The following is a 17,619-nucleotide window of genomic DNA, read 5'->3' on the forward strand; positions in this document are numbered from 1 at the left end:
TCACAAGGTGTGAACTACTTGGAAACAGTGAATAAGGACTTAAATGCTTCTTTAGTTGGCTCATCTAATACTTTGCCTTCAGGAACCTAAAAGGGGTTGCTTTCTGTGGGTTTCAGTTACAGGGTACTGTGCTCAGCTGCCCTTAATGTGGCCCTTGAAAGGCTGACATAATTGACTGAGTTCAACAGCTGTAATGAATCAAAGATCTCAATGGAAGTAGTCAGCAAATGGCTGCAGAGAGGGCTTCCTGAAGTCTCCTTTGGTGTGGTCGGGTGGCTAGGGACCACCTTGTGCTCCTGTAGTGTAGGCGCCTTCCTGTGCTCACCACCACCCTAAGGGCATCTCTGCCTCCATCCATTGATGGAAAGCCTGCTGCCTTTCGCAGGTGTGCCTGGGGATGCCCGACTGTGTGTAGATGGGCTGAAACCTCACGCCACATGGCCTCAGCAGAAGTGCCCCAGCCCAGGCCCAGGAGTGTGGCCAGCCAGTGCCCACTTCACTGTCTAACCCTATGACTCTGGTGTCCCAGGTGGTTTTTTTTTTTTTTTTTTTTTTTTTTTTAAATCTGAAATAAAGGTTGTCAAGAGTAGTCAAAGGACAGCTTATTGTGGGTGACACAAGATCATCAACCATGACCTGAGCCGGTGGCAGATTGCTAGGTCAGGTCCAATGGTGGTGCCTGTGTTTTTATAAGCACTTTCCACATTATTCTTATTTGTCAATGATATGTAGAAAATCACAGTAAAAAGATGATACCAAAAATGAAGTCTTTCACGGAAGAATATTTTTGCACAGAGGCAGTGATCATTTTCACATTAACAATGCCTATTTATTACTTAATTTTCTTGCCTGGAAGCAGAGGGTTGAATTAAATATTTTGGAGGTCTTTTCTAGCCCTAATTTTTTTTTTATTTTCTTGCAAAGCAAATAGCAGTGACATTGCCATGAAGTGCCCTGAAAAAGGCAATCATCATAAACATTTGCTGCTGCTCCCCCCGCCCCACGCTGCTGTCGATTGAACTTGGGGGTCTTTACACTGACTGCATCCCCAGGCCTTTTTACTTTTTATTTTGAGACCAGGTCTTGCACAGTTGCTCAGGCTGGTCTGGAACTTGTTCCTTCCTCAGCCTCCTAAGTTGCTGGGATTACAAGTGTGTGTCATCACCACGGTCAGCGCTTGGTTTTTAACGAAACAATTTACCTTCTATTCTAACAGAGAGAAAATACATTTGTTTCTAACTTTGGATCTGTTGCGATTTATTTGATTTTTTTTTTTTTCCTAATGTTAACTTTTTGAGCTAAAATATTTAAAAAACGAACAAAGGGAAGGAGAAAATGGAACTATTATTTAATAACCTATCTCTATGCAGCAAACACTTCAGTTACTTGGTTTTTATGAGTAGACAAGGACAGATTAACCCTCCTGTATGGTTACTGCTGATGTTGAGTCACTTGCTATTTGGGAAGATTTAGCCACATGGCTGGTGACACTTTTTTGAGTAAGCAGGTCTTGATTTTTTTTTTTTCCCTGTTGAAAGTATTTTGATAAGTAACCTTCATCTACATGGTATGTATACCTATATGCCTACCTTTATTTCAGTGTGCTAGAGAATCCTGGCACCACAGTCAGTTGTATGGTAAATCCTGAAGCTCATTGCCTGTTTGGTCATGACAAGAGCGTCATGTAGCATATGCTAGAGGCTGCATGTACACCAAGGTTGTTGGCTCTCGTGTACAGTAAAACCCTTCTAGGTCTCCCTATGACTGTGGTTTTCTGTCCGCTGGCTGCCTGCATGAGGCAGGGTGGGGACTGTAGTAGTGTGAACAGCCCTGAGGACAGTGCCTTAGAGCCCTCTTGTACAGGTTAGATCAGAGCATTCATCCTGAGCTGGATTTAGAAAGCTGGATTAGGAGCCATCCAGAGGAAAAGTGGGTGCTGGCTGCATAGTGGTCATGGAGATGGGACAGAGTGCGGCTGTGCGATCAGCACGTCATAAAGGGTGGTGTTCGCAGTGTGAGCCGAACTAATGCCTTTGGTGCCAGATAGCCGCTCAGAAAAATGTAGGGGACTCTTTAAAATTATAGAATCTGGCTGGGCACTGTGGTGTATGCCTGTAATCCTAACGACTTGGGGGGGGCTGAGACAGGAGGATCGTCGCAAATTTGAGGTCAGCCTCAGCAACTTAGCAAGACCATGAGCAACTTAGAACCTGTCTCAAAATACAAAATAAAAAGGAACTGGGGATGTAGCTCAGTGGTAAAGCACCCCTGGGTTAGTTCCCCAGTACCCCCTCCCCCAAATATATATATATAGAGAGAGAGAGAAATAGATAGGTTCACTTCAAGGGTCTTTGAGCAGCAGTGTGGTGGGGGTGTGCAGGGCAAGACTATACATGGGAACAAAAGCAGCAGATTCTGTCATTTCCTCTTGGAAGCGGGATGGTGTCAGAGCTACCCAGGCACTGAGACACATGAGTAGGTTTGCACCCCCCCCCAACAGGGAATGAAGGGGTTCATAGTTGGGCCATTTTTATGTCTAATAATTTCTTTTCTTGTGAGAACTGTCATGTATTTGTTTTTTTGTGTGAAATTAGCTAAAATGACCAGCATTTACTGTGTGCTGCAGGGTAAGGGAGTTGTTGCTGGCTTGTAGAGTTCAGGATTTGAGTGGTTAGCTGACCACGTATACACAGAGAGAGCAAGGCTGAGGCCTGGCCACCAGGGATCCTCCGCAGATGTGCCGCCCCTCCTGGGGGCATGCTTACTGGGAGTGAAGTGCCCAGTGTCTCCCAACAGGAGCAGGAGAGTAATGCAGTGCGGGGCAGCTCAAGGCCCCCATTCTGACTGCTCCTCTAGTGTCAGGGCAGCTTTCTCACTTACCTGTAGGATTGTTGAAACATCCCTCAGGAGGTAGACATGGACAGTCTGACCTAGGCTGGGCCTAGAGCACTTGCCGCCATGTGTCTGCAGTGAACATGAGTGTGAAGTGACTTTTCACATTCTGCAGAGAGGCACTGGGCTTCTAGGAATGTGTGAATGGTGGTCTACATCAACAAACATTCCATTTTTGCTTTGGAGGCCCTTATAATTCCATTTTCTTCCCCCCAGATACTAGTAACCAAAACAAAGGGAACATGTTGCCTTAGTTGAAGAGCAGCTACTCAAACACAGGGAAACATGTTCTAGAAGTCTAAACTGGTCCTCGCTGGGCTAAAGTCAAAGTATTAGTAGGCTGTTTTCCTTTTGCCAGCTTCAGGGAGAATGTTCCCTGGTCTTTGCCAGCTTTAGCAGCTACCCATATTGATGGGCTTAGGGATCCCTCCTCTATTGTCGAAGCCAACAATGGCTGGTCAGGTCTTCCTCAGGCTGCCTCACCCTGACACTAACTGCTCTGCCTCCTTTCCCACTTTGAGAGGACCCCGGTGATTACATTGGGACAGTACTCTTATTTTAAGGTCAGTTGACTAGTAACTTTAGTTCCATCTTGCCGCCCAGCGTAGCATATTCATTGGCTCTGGAGAGTGGGATGTGGTCAGTGTTTGGAGACTTATTCTGCTCACCCCAAAACTTTTATCAAATATTTTTGCCTTTTTTAACAAATCCCATAACTTTTTCTGATACCAGCTCTTCCTGGCTAATGAGATATTCCTACACTGTATTTGATGTTCTGTCACTCTTCCATAAGACATGCCCTTCATCGGGCAATGGTACCATTGTTCTACAGTTCAGAGCTAAACTTGGCCTTTTTAGTGTCTTCAGGCGCTTGGTAATTACCTTTATTCTTGTAGTTTTTCAGAGAGTCCTAAGCTAGAGCTGCTGATGGCTTCAGGGTTCTCATGGGTTGCTTTGTACTTAGCTTGTAGTGGGTCCGGGTCCTATTATCAGACTTCTCAGACTAACGAAACGTTGTCAGTACTCTTTTAATCTAATAGGGTTTAGCATCTGAATTGTATTTCATCAACTGAAAGAAAAGTCTAGTTCTTGAACTTCAGAGCATAGATAACTTAGGGAAGTTGTAGTGCCAAGATGGATGATAGGCGGCACCAGTAGGAACCTAGAAGGCAACACCATGTTGGAATTTCTGGGCCCTGCATCCTGATTTGCCCTGCTCTGTGTCCCACGCCCATGGCTGACATGTGCATTTGCTTTCCCAGGTCCGGGCCCACCAGCTGGTCTTGCCACCCTGCGATGTAGTGATCAAAGCTGTTGCTGACTACGTCCGCAACATTCAAGACACCTCTGACCTGGATGCCATAGCTAAAGATGTTTTCCAGCATTCACAGGTAAAAAAGGAAACTCATCATAGGCCTTTGCATTGGTGGTATGGCCCGTTTGTGAAGGGGATTCAGTAGGTGCAAGCTGACTGGGTATGTCTGACTGGGCCAGACGGGCCATTCTGAAGGAGCTCTTGGCTAAGGGGCCAGAGGGCTCCCACCAGGTAGTCTCAGTTACTTCACCTTGCTTATCCAAGCCTGAACAAGAAGGTTTAAAGTAGATGATTGCTGAGTTTGCTGCTTCTAGTTCTCTATCGTAGTAAGACCTGTATTCCAGAGTTGGCAGAAGATACACTGAATGAAATTGGTCAGATGGTATTGTGAATTTCTGATTTGTCTCTATCCTTAAGGGGATAGTCAGGGATTTTCTTTTTTGGAAAGTAAAACATGTGAACAAATCAGTTTTAGTAGAATAAGTGAGGTTTGGGAGCACCCCCGTATGTCTAGATCCCTGATCAGTGTGCTGCAGTCTGTTCCACCAGCTGCAGGAGGCAGGTCGAATCTCTTGGCAGGACCAGTTACTGCAGAATTGAAGTCAGAGAAGTCATAGAGCCAGAGCCCAGCTCTGCTATCAGCTCAGAGTTCTGCTTTCTAATTGCATTGCTTTAAAATAATTAATTTTGGGTTTGATTCTTCAGTAGTAATCTCTTGATTTTTCCCTGAAGGTTTTAATGTCATTCTAAATTCTTATCTAACTTGAAAGGCTACAGATTATTATACATGTGCTGAATTATAAAAATATGTTCATACAGATGATTAGTGGCATAACTAAGGTTTTCCTACATCTGTTTCAGTCTAGAACAGATGACAAAGTTATTCGATTTAAGAGAGCAATTGGATATTACTCAGCGACTAGTAAGCCTATGTCATTTCATCCACCACATTACTTAGGTAAGTAAATAAGGCCTCTCTGTGATTGGTATTGACCATGCAATAATGCAGAGGTTTGCTAACTTCATCGAATCTTGTAGGTTTGTTCTTTAGAAGTGTGATTTTCTGCATTTATGCCCATAAGTATAGCTGAACTTGCTAGTAACCCCTGATAATATTGAGGAGCAAGAGCAAACTTAACAGAAACTTAACTTAGAGAAAAGCAGGGACCATTGAAACACAGGCTGGCAGGTCTTAACTATGTGGAGGTCTTGGTGTCTCTGACCCTTTGAATACAGGAGATTCTTGGTCTTAAATGACTTAAGTGCGGTGGATTTGTAGTTTTTTAAATTTTATTTTATTTTTTTCTTTTGCAAAAGACCAGAATTCATTAGTGTCAAGATTGGAGACCCAAAGTAATGATAAGCTTGAAGCCTGCTTACATGTAATGTCTTATAGGAGGCTGCTGAGCACTGAACCATGAGTATGCTCCTCTTTCCTAAATCAAATCTGCCTTATAAAGGTCCAAAGTGGTAAAGTTAATGAAATAGTACCCCAAATCTATTGAAATTGTCATTTGTTTCATGTCTGCTGTTAACAAAAGAAGGCATGTTCAAGAGACTGTTGCAGGAATTAAACTTTTTACTGATTTCTGAAGTTTAATTCCAAGGCTGAAACTGTCCCTAAGAACTGCCCTTGACCATAGGAGCATTTTTCCACAGATTCCTGTCTAGAGCTGCCTATGTGCCAGATGCTTGGGACACAACACAGAGACTTGAAGGCTGGGGGTGAAGGAGGTGGGGCCAGAGAGCCAGGGCTGCCTGGCCATCTTTTGGCGACACAGATAGCACCAGCCTTCTGATAAGATGCTCTGCTTCATTCTTCTTCCCCTGCACTTCATTATCCTCACAGCAGCCAGAGTCATGTTCAAAAATGTGAATCAGATCATGCCTACAACCTCCATTGGCCCACTGCTCTTGGAGGAGACTACCACTCCTCACCCTGCCCAGTCCGTGGCCCAGTGCTCTTCCTGCCTTGAGTGCACTGAGCTGGCTTCTGCCTGGGGCCTTGTCACCAGTTCTTGGACCTGGAAGACTCTCTTCCCTAACTGCATGTGCTTGGGTCAGCCCAGGCTTGCTGGTTTGTCCTGCAAGGTCATTGGGTGTTCTCAGTTACTATAAACTGGCCAGCTATACTGCTTCACCCCTCCCAACCTGAGAATGTAGGAACCATTTTGTATCCCCAGTAGATGAATCCTTACTGAATAGCTTGACTGAATTGACTGTTTTTAAATCAGCAGAGTGAAATAAGGGATATTTGGGATTATTCTTGGAAGAGTATGAGGTGTTAGAAAGGGAGAGGCTATGCTTTTATGGCAGTTGGTGTCTACTGCATACCTTACACATAGAAGATGTGATAGTTTAATAAGTGCTTGTTGAGACAACAGAGAGCATGTATTTGACTCTAGAACTTGTACCTGGGCATTGGACCCCACTGTCTCCTGGCCTCAGGCTCCCTGTACTGTTAGGATGGTGTCATTATCTGAATATTAAAGAGAAAATGTATGTGAAGAACTTGTTTAATAGCAGATGCCATTATTGTTATTCTTATAACGTAAAAAGGCCCCAAATGATTGAATATTAAAGTGAATAGTTAGGAAGCCTGAGCATTGCTTACAGAGGTAGACTGGCATCCTCAAGTATCTCCATTAATATTCTCCTCCTCTTGTGTATTACTTTGTTCTTTTGCTACTATAACAAAATATCTGAAACTAGGTATCTATAAACAAGAGAGGTTTATTTAACTCACAGTTCTGGAAATTCATGGTCCTGTCATTGAGTGGCAGATGGAACCACAAGGAAAGGAGTGTTTGCTGGAGTGAGAGATCATATCACAAAACATGCAGCCAGAGGCATACTGAGGTTCTACTGTCTATTCTGAGGGCAGCAACCACAGTGGCCTAACAACCTCCCACTAAGTTCTGTCTCTTGAAAGTTGCATTGCTTCCTACACCACCAAACCGAGCACCAAGATTCTAGCATACAAACCTTTGGAAGACAAACTACATTCAAACCATAGCATATGGTACAATCTTTGTGGCATACAATTGTAGTTTAAGCAGTTGTAACAGTTCTACTTGGGAGTAGAACTTTTATTCAGGAGGGGAAAACATAGGAAAGTAAGTATGGAGAAACACTGTATAATCAGTCTGCTTATCCACAGGTTCTGTGAATTCAATCAATGAGGTCAAAAGTATTTGAAAAAAATGTCTGTACTGAATATGTACAGAAGTTTTTTTTTCTTGTTTTTATTTTCAAAGTAGTACAGAACAAAAGCTATTTACATGGTATTCTGTAAGTCATCTAGAGATGATTTAAAGTATATTGGAGAATTTGTGTAGGTTATATGCAAATTCTATGCCATTTTATATAAGGGACTTGGACCATGTGTAGTTTTGGTGTCTTTGGGGAACCAGTCCTCTGGGGATACTGAGGGACACCTAACATTTAGCAGTGATCTGGGTTAATGATAAGCAGTTGGAAGATGGTTTTGATAAGCATGTATTATTCAGCTGGTGGCACACGCGGTAATCCCAGCATCTTGGGAGGCCGAGGCAGGAGATTTGCAAAGTTGTGATCAGCCCAGGCAAGTAAGCAAGACCTTATCTCAAAATAAAAAATAAAAAGAGTTTGAGGTGCCACTCAGCAGCAGAGAGACCTCCAGGGTTCAATCTCCACTACCACAAATAATGATAAATGTTCTACAAGTGCTTTCATGTTGTTAATTAATCATTAAATGACATGGTAGGTAAGTTGTTTTATAGATAGGGTTAGCTCTGAATTGAATCTCATTTTCTCTTTAATTACACAGTGGTTTATGGAGGACAGGGGTATAATTGGTAAAGAATTTGAGATTTTAGGGTGATATTTTCAGGCAGACTAGTACAGCTGATAGCTCCCTAGAAGTCCTTCTGTACAGCTTTTCGTTATGGTTGCAGAAATCAGAATCATGCCTGTGGACCAACAGGTGCAGGCACAGAACATTGGGGTAGGGAGTGGAGTGGTGTAGAACTCAGGGTGTCTGCTGTGTGACTGGAGGTGAGACTACAGAGAGATGAGGTGAGATTAGGAAGGCAGGTTTATCCTAATTTGAAACCTGCAAAAATGGAGTCTTTGTTTTTTTCTTAAAACTCTAGAGATACAAGCAGTGTGGAGAGAGTGCTTGCTGGTTTTCACTCTGTCCCAGTGCATCCTCCCAATGAAAGCAACAGGATGAGAAGCTGCATCTAATTCCCTGGGGAGTTACTTCTTGGCATCCCATGTGAGATGAGAGGGGAGCGTTTTTATCAGTGACAGGCAGTTGTAAGTGGTTCTTGGTGAGCGCTCCTACAACAGAGCGGATGGCATCGTGCCATTCCATAGGAAGATTTTTCTGAATTTTGAACAACCCATGTGGGGGCATAATTTTCTTGTTTGTTAGAACCTGTCTTCATTGACTATTTCAGAAACTAGAATGCGTGGAGAATCTTAAAGACTTTTTAAGAAAATCATGCTAGTAGTTTGGATATCTCGGGGTGGAGGGACATGGAATGGGATGCATTGGCTCTAACCAGAGGTTTGTAAACCTGACTGGAATTATAGAGTCTCCCTCGAACTACTATATCAGGAGTTCAGTTGGGACTCAGGTATCTGTACATAATGTTCAGCTTCTTATCACTATAACAAGTAGGGAGTCTACTTATGAAGAAAAGACGCGTATGTAGCTCAGAGTTTGGTAGTTGCCAGGGCATGGTGCTGGCATTGACCCATTTCTGGTGACAGTCTTCTCAACTACATCATGTGGTGGCAGATGGCTGTGTGGGAGCGTGTGGGAGCAGGTGATCACATCTAGATACAGGAAGCCAGAGAGCTGGGTGGGGCCAGGCCAGGCTTGTATAACCACCTTCTGGAGATCACCACCAAGAGGTCACATGAGACTTACCTGCATCCTTTCCAAGGTCAGTGACCTCAGTGAACCTATGCTTTCCCTCCAGACCCCACCCATTAAAGGTCCACACCACCCTCACACCACAACCCTGGGGACCAGGCTTCTAACCTGTCGGCTTTAGCAGGGACATCCAGCATCCAAACCACAGATCTGTATTTAAAGAAGCAAAAATCTTCTTGCTCTGGCTTTCCATTCTGGCATTTGGGAATCACCACTCATCCTCCATTTCTCTCCTTTTTAACCTGTGGGTATTTTATATTGTTGAAAAGAAAACTTGGATTTCCCATCAGTTACTGAAAGTCTAAAGAAGGAAATCGGCAAGCATGTGTGCACATTTTGCTGCCCCAGCAGTGCTGTCAGGAACAATCTGGGTAGATGTGGGTTGTCTGGGTAGATGTGGGTTGTTTTGTATAGTGCTGGGGATGGAATCCAGGGCTTTGTGCGAGCTAGGCAAGTGCTTTACCACTGAGCTGCAGGTATGGGAGTATTTTTAAAATTTAATTATTGTATTTATTTTTTATTATTACTACTGTTTATTTATCATCCACCTATTATCTATCCTGTCTTTCTTTTCTTCCTTCTTTCCTTCTTCCTTTCTGTGCTGGGGATTGAATTCAGAGCCCCATGCATACTAGGCAAGTACTCTGCCACCAAGCTGCATCTCCTGCCCTTTTAACTTTGAGATAGGGTCTCACTGAGTTGCCAAGGCTCGCTTGAATTTGTAATTCTCCTGCCTCAACCTCCTGAGTAACTAGGATTATAGCTGTGCACCACCATGCTTGGCTACAAATATGGGGTGATAGAAGAAGGTGTTTGTGTCTATACTGTCTTCATGAACCCCCCAGAAATGATCTAGTCATAGACTTTTAAGAATAAGTACAGGTGTGATGGGTGCTTATTTTTTATGTGTTCACTGTCAAACAGTGTGCTGGGACCTGCTGCTCCAAGGAATGATTGTAATTTGTCCTATCACAGCACATGGTCTGCTGTATGCTCTAGCTCACCAGTAAGTCCCTCTGAATGCAAGCACAAATAAGACATTTCACAGTTGAGTTCTCAAAAGGTTTACTTTTCTGGTTAAGCCAGTACCTTCAAAATCACTGACAGAATTTTTAAAGTAACAAATAACAGGTTTTAAGGTCTCCCAGATCTGTGGATGTAGAACCTGTGAGCACAGCTGAGTCCTCACGAACACTTTAAAAATGGCACAAGCCCACTGAGGCTAAGGAAATAGCTACTATGTCTTAACTGGCCTTCCTCGTGAAGAGTAAATGAACTTCCAAGATCCACTGGTTAGAATGGCTCAAATACAAAAACTTGACAACACCAAATGCTGGTGAGGATCTGGAGCAACAGGAACTCTCTCTATTGCTGGTAAAAAGGTAAAACGGTGTTGACACTTTACAGGACAGTTGGATGATTTTTCACAAGCGAAACACACGCCTACCATATGTTCCAGTGTTAGTCAGCTTTGCATTGCTGTGACCTGACAAGAACAGCTTGGAAGAGGGAAAGTTTATTTTGGACTTGGTTTCAGAGGCTCCATCCATGGCCAGCCAAGCACATTGTTCTAGGCCTGAGGTGAGGCAAAACATCATGATGGAAGAGCCTAGCAGGGGAAAAATGCTTAGCTCAGGGCAGCCAGGAAGCAGAGTGGAAAGAGCCAGGGACAAATAATGTAATCCTCAAGGCATGCCCCAATGACACACCTCCTCCAACCATGCCCCACCTGCCCACAGTTACCACCCAGTAGTCCTTCAGGTGGATCAGTCCACTGATTAGATTGTGGCTCCTGTGACCTAAACCTTTTACCTCCTGCATTTACACAGGAGCTTTTAGGGAATACCTCATATCCAAACAGTAACATCCAACAATCATGTCACAGGGGTATTTATCCAAAGAAGTTGAAAACATATGTCCACAAAAGTCTGCACATGTATGTTTATAGCAGAGCTTTATTTATAACTGACCAAACTTGGAAGCAACCAAGTTGTTCTTAAGTAGGTAATTGGATAAAGAAACTGCCCTATGTCTGGACAATGGAATATTATTCACTACTAGAAAGAAATGAGCTATCCAACCTTGAAAAGATATGGAGAAACCGTAAGTGCACATTAGTAAGTGAAGGAAGCCAATCTGAAAAGTCTACACAACTGTGTGATTCCAACTGTGTGGCATTCTAGAAAAGGCAGAACTATGGAGACAGTAAAAAGATGAGTAATTGCCGGGTTTATGGAGAGGGAAGGATGATGGGGAGCTCAGAGCTGCACCGGCGGACAGTGCAACCAGTCTGTTTTGTTCCATAGTGGTGGATGTTTGTGCATTACACACCATCCAAAGCCACAGCAGCTCAGCACCCAAAATAAGCTCTAGTGTAAACTGTAGACTTTAATTAGCAATAAGATACCAGTATTGGCTCATCAGTTGAAACAAATGAAACACCAATGCAAAAATGTATACTTCTTACCTAAGTTTTCTGTGAACCTAAAACTACTCAAAAAAATAAAATCTACTCATTTTTTTGTTTGTTGTTGAAGTGAAACTCCTTGATTTGTTTGTTCCATGCAAGCACTGTTGTGGGTGTTGGCCACTGTAGTTAACAAGATGGTCATCATCGATGTTCTCATTGACCAAGTGTATAGGTACTAAAAAGGAATCCTATAGGAGAGAAGACAGGAAACTCAAGGAAGACCAACCTGATGTAATATGTAATTAAATTAGGGATTGATTCTGATTAATTTAATGTTGAGAGTAAGGTTTGCATATTTAGTAAGAGGTTGACAAGGTGAAGATATGGAAGGAAGTATATTCCATGCAGAGAAGATGCATGTGCAAAGGGCCTGAGGTGAGAAGACATGGTGTAAGAAAAGGAAGACCATGAATAACTGTAACCATCACACTGCAGTGTATTTGTCAGTAGAACTCTCTGTGTTCCCCACTCCCACACCATAAATTTCATACTAATCATTCTTCTTGTCTTTTTAGCATGTCTGTATCCCTGGATACTGAATAGGTTCATTTGTGTCATTAAATGAAATCCTATAGCATCCATTCTCTGACTCACTGTTCTAGCTCAATACTCTTATTACTGTGTTTCTTTCTTTTAAAAAATATTTTTAGTTGTAGATATACATAATACCTTTTTTTGTTTATTTTTATGTGGTGCTGAGGATTGAACCCCATGCCCCGTGCATGCTAGGCAAGCACTCTACCACTGAGTCACAACCCCAGCCCTATTATTGTGTTTCTTTTTCTTTAGCATAGTTGATTTTTTTTTTAACTGCTGTATAGCATTCCATTGTATTACTATGTATTACTTTTTGCTGTTAATAGAAAACTGGTTGTTTCCCCTGGATCACCATTGCAAGCAGTGTCATCTGAGCTTTCTTGTATGTGACCGGCTGTGCCCACGCACAGCACTCTGGCAGACTTGCCTGTTCATGTCTGCGCTGTTGCCCAGCATGAGTGCAATTTATTCTTCCAGAAGTAGGGTGCTCTCCAGTTACTCCACGGGCTTTACTCATCTGGTGATCGTGTAATTATGACCCAGGATGGTTTCAGTTTCATTTCCCTGGTTATTAAGGCTGAGAATCTATAACTGTTTATGAACCTGTAGTGTTACCTTATTGAAAATCATGATCATCTTGATTGCCTATGTTTCTGTTGGGTTGTTTTTCTTTTTGTGTCGATTTGTAGGAGTTCTTAATATATGTTGGATACTAGTCCTTTATCACCTTTCTAAGTTGCAAATGTAACCTCACAGTTTGTAGCTTGCATATTTCTTTCTTGATGACATACTTTGATACTAGATTCTTAGTTTTAACATCAGAAGCATATGGTTTTTTCTTTTATTTTTTGTTAAAAATCCCTCTCTTAGCCACCCTGGTGGCACATGCCTATAATTCCAGCAACCCAGGAGGGTGAGAGAGGAGGATTGCAAGTTCTAGGGAAGCCTCAGCAACCTAGTGAGACTATTGTTTAAAAAAGGGGGGGGGGGTTTGGGATGTAGCTCCGTGGTAAAGCACCTCTGGGTTCAACCCCAGTGCAAAACAAAACAAAACAACCCAATAATTCCTTTCTTGTATTTATAAATAAAGTGTTGCTATGCCTGAGGTTTGCTTCAGTCAAATGGCAGTCGGGGGAGGAGGGGCAGTTGGGCTGGGCATTCTGAAGGTGTGACAGGTGCCTGGGGCTCATTGTGCATCCCTTCACTTGTGTGTGTACTTTAGTGTTCAGAAGAATAAAAAGACAGTGTAAAGGAAGAATGCCTATCTAGTCTGAGATCACAAACATATTTTTTGTTTTCTCCTAAAAGTTTCTATGTATGGTTTTTGCCTTGAACCTACCTGCATTGGATTTCGCAGAGTTTACGTGGATGACCCGCTGCCCCAGCACTGCTGGAGAGCAGGCTGCCCGTGCTGTCCTCAGCAGAGTCTCTGCAGGTCTGCCTTGGGCCTGTTGAATTTCTGGCTGTCCCTGTGTCCCTGATACACCATCCTGTCACCTGGCCCTCGGGATAATACTGGATGTCTGATTGGGCAGTTCTGCTCACTTAATACTTCTGCAAGACCTTGAGACCATTCTTTTCTTTTTGTTGTTGAGGTTGTAGATGGGTGGAATGTGGAATGCCTTCATTTTGTTTATTTATTTTTATGTGGTGCTGAGGATCGATCCTAGTGCCTCACATGCTAGGCAAGCGCTCTGCCACTGAGCCACAGCCCCAGCCCCAGCCCCTTGAGACTGTTTTTGAGCTTTCACTTTCATATATATTTTTCAATACTTGAGTAGATTTTCATAGAGTCACACTGGCTCCACAGATCAGTTTGGAGAGAATATTTATATATTATTTAGTATATTGAAGAAAATTTTATATTTCTCTTGATTTGAATTGTCTTGAATGTCTTTATAATTTTCTTCATAAAGGTAAACTCTTTATCTTTTGTTAGATATATTGCTAAGCATTTTATTGTTGGGTGCTATTAGGTATATCTTAAATTATATTTCAAACTGCTTGTGTATTGATTGCAAACTGCTTTTGCATGTTGATTTTATATTGAACAATTTTGCTCAATACTTAATAATTTTCATAATTGGTCTGTAAATTCCTCTGGGTAATTACATTGTCTCTAGTTCAGTATCTTCCTTCTCCCTCCTTCTGAACCAGGTGTGACTTAGGAAACAATATTTATAGATGGTAGTATAGACGGTGAATAATCTTGTCTATCTCTTGGTCTTAAGGGGAGAGTTTAACATTTCACCCTGGTAACTTTTAGCATTGTCTCCCCACATTTTCCAGGCTAAGGAAATCTCCTTGCCTGAGAGTTGTGATCTAGGCAGCAGTGTGCTCAGGTGTTCGTCCTGCTCACTCTGGTTGGCATGGGCAGGGAACTCTTGCCATAGCTGAGCCCAGTCTAGTGAGAGGTAGAGGAACATGGTGACTTTTCATAAACTATGGGGAGACAGAATGACCATGCATTGAACTTGGGTGTGGATCTTAGCAGAAAAGATTCAGGGGAGAGCGCTCCCAGATTTTTGGTGTGAGCAGTTCAGGTGATTGGTATCCATTGTGAGGTAGAGACTGCTGAAGGAGAAGCAGAGGACAGTTTTGGACGTGAATCTTAATGTACATTCTAGGATCCTGGTGGAGGTGGTAAATATGTGTTGAATATATGGGTCTGTGCAGACTATGGAGTCCTGGGAGGGTGCTTCATTGGCGTATGGTGCTGGTGGAGCCCTGGTGGTGGTATAGAGGATGAGGAGCATCTGAGACTGTGGTCTAGACCAGGTATAGGAACACAGGGGGAGGGCAGACTGAAGAGTGGTGCAGCGGGGTATCCCGAGAAGAGCTTCAGGGTAGGACAGGGTGAGGCCGCAGACTGCTAGTTGGAATGTCAGAAGAATAGCCCAGGTCAGACCTTATAGGCACACGTGGCTTCCAGACCTCATGCAGGGACAAGGGGCTCCAGGAGAAATGGTATCTAGCCTTTCTCTTTCTTCAGCACTGAAAGATGTAGAAATGGGTGGGAGGGGTGGCAAACACTGGACATCCCAGTCTGCCTCAGTTCATTTCCATAAAGGTGGGAATTTTTAAATGAAAGGGAGACTTGAGCAAGTTTGAATTGCTAAGGGGTCAATTCTTCTGTCCTCCAGAGCCTAGCTTGCCCATCAGCAGGGCGGGTAGGCCAGTGTGGCAGAACCAGGGCAGAAGCGTGGGACAGCAAGACTGCTCTTGTACAGAAGAGAAAGATAAGCAAGCAGTACTGATTGAAGTAGTTGCCAGTGGCCACTGAGCACAGTCCAGACAGGAGTGGTGCCTGTGCACATGCCAGAGGAGCTCTCTGCCCTCAAGGGCCCGTGTCAGTGCGTAGTCAGCCCTGCTCCAGTTCTGAGGAAGCGCATGCTTCTGCCCACTTGAAATACCCTTCCCTAGTTTAATTTTTAGCATTGTTCCCAGTTTTTTCCATGCCACACAGAATGAGCTGCTCACTTACTTATGGCTTGACTTGTCACTTTCTTGGACTGAGCCTTCTCCAAGCTGACCACTCCTCAGGTCTTTTGGCCTTCCGACTGTGGGCCTCTTCTGGATACTGGCCTTGGCCTTCTCCCCTGGTCTGGCCAGCTCTCATGCTTTGGGCAGGCATTGGCTCCCTGGCTCAGCCTCAGCCTCCTTGGGCACTCACCATGTCCTTGTCTTGATTTGGCCTTGGCCTGTCTGGCTTTCTTATCCAGGGGTCTTCTTGCAGTCCCAGCCAAGCTCTCCCTGCTCCTTCCGCTATGCTCCAGGCCCATCCCTGCCTTTCTGGGAAGTATTTATCTGCAGTCTAATGGAACAGATTACAGGAAGGTCTCCTCTCCATAACTTCGTGCCTTCGTTTCCATTGAATATTGGTATTTAATAAATATATCCATTGAAATATGTTTAAAATACTAGAAAATGTCTGCCTTTTTTTTTTTAATCAAGCATCAAAAACTAGTGTTAGCATATATTGATTTATTTAAACTTTGAATAAAAAATTCTATTGGGGGTAATTCTAGAAAATCATGTCAGCACTTGTCCAAGTTATAGAATTTTGTTTTTTAAAAAAACTTACTTTGTTATTGTTTGTTTTGTTTAATGTAACATTTTGTTCAATGTAACATCAAGTTAATAGAAGAGTCTTTGTTAGACTGGACCGGAGTGTAACTGACTAAGGTTCTATTTTAACGGAGAGCCAAAGCTGGGCAGCTCTGTGTAGGTGTCATGAGTCACCGGAGGAGGTGGGCCTGGAGCCACGCTTAGGAATTGCAGGGAGAGAAGTCTGCCGTGGCTGCTGATTCTCTGTTGCATGCCATGGCAGTCCATAGTATTTAACAAGTGCTTTTAAAGTTATAAAAATACTTTAATATAGTATTTGGACTTTCTTGCTGTGTGTGTGTTGTGTGTGTGTTTTTCCGTCCTGTCTTTGCCTGTCTTTGGTCTGCCTACTTTTCTAACAAAAAAGGCCTGTCCCTCTAGCTTGTGTCCATGAAAGGCAGAGAATAGGGGCCAGCAGCGTTGCCTGTACTCGGCCCAGTGCGTCTTCTGAGAAAGACACTCTTGTCATGGAGAAGGGAGACACTGGTTCTGCTCAGCTGCGCGTGGCGTGGAGAACAAGAACCAATTTAGAAGAAGGCTGCAGGCTTTGGAGGCAGGCCCTGAGAGAGGAGGCATTGCTGCAACTTTCAGGAGAATGTAGACAAATCAGTTCACTTATGAGGGACGATGTCATGAGAGAAGTGACTCGCTCTGTGGAGTCAGAGGTTTGTTTGAGGTTACTGATTTCGATGTGATTTTAGAAAATATTTTTTTTCCTCAGAAATCTTTGGTTTTATGCTATAATATTATTTGTTTATTTTAAGGAAAGTTTGTGCTTTTCAGGGTGATTTAGCATGTAGTGACCAAAGTAGAATGACACAAAAATGATCATCTTCTCTTGAAAGTTGTTGCTGTGTTTTTGATGAGTCTAGCCTTGCATTTTTCTCATTGAAAAGTTAGGTGTGGCCCAACATGGTGGCACAAGCCTGTAATTCCAATGACTTAGGAGGCCAAGGCAGAAGAGTCACAAGGTCGAGGCCAGCCTCAGCAACATAGTCAGACCCTAAGCAACTTGGTGAGACCCTGTCTCAAAATAAAATAAAAAGGGCTATGGGTGTGGCTCAGAGGTAGAGCATCTCTGGATTCAGTCCCTAGTACCACAACACATGAACCCACACAAATGTTTTTTTTTTTTTTTTTTTTAAGTTTGGTGTGGAAGATCAGCTATAAGGGATTATATACCAGACCTTTTATAGTGTTGTAAATTACAGTATTAGAGCTTGGCTGAATTTTACAGTGTCCTTTGGTTCAAATCTGACTGTGATTTGGAATCACCTAAGAATAAGCCTTTCATAATCAAAGCAAATTTCACCTTACACTCAGAGGTGGAAATGAGCGGACTTGCTGCTTGATTAGGAATGCCTCCTTGTGTGC

At 43.2% G+C, this 17,619-nt stretch overlaps 1 protein-coding gene across 1 annotated transcript in view; it reads left to right on the plus strand.

Annotated features, from left to right (window-relative positions):
* Positions 1 to 17,619, plus strand: part of Fam120a (family with sequence similarity 120A) — a 101,386-nt gene that overhangs the window by 34,056 nt on the left and 49,711 nt on the right. The window contains 2 exon segments of the mRNA XM_047526475.1: positions 4,155 to 4,283; positions 5,069 to 5,165. Coding sequence (XP_047382431.1) covers positions 4,155 to 4,283; positions 5,069 to 5,165 — 226 coding nt within the window.

Source organism: Sciurus carolinensis, chromosome 15, assembly GCF_902686445.1.
Source record: "Sciurus carolinensis chromosome 15, mSciCar1.2, whole genome shotgun sequence".
Lineage (NCBI taxonomy): Eukaryota > Metazoa > Chordata > Mammalia > Rodentia > Sciuridae > Sciurus > Sciurus carolinensis.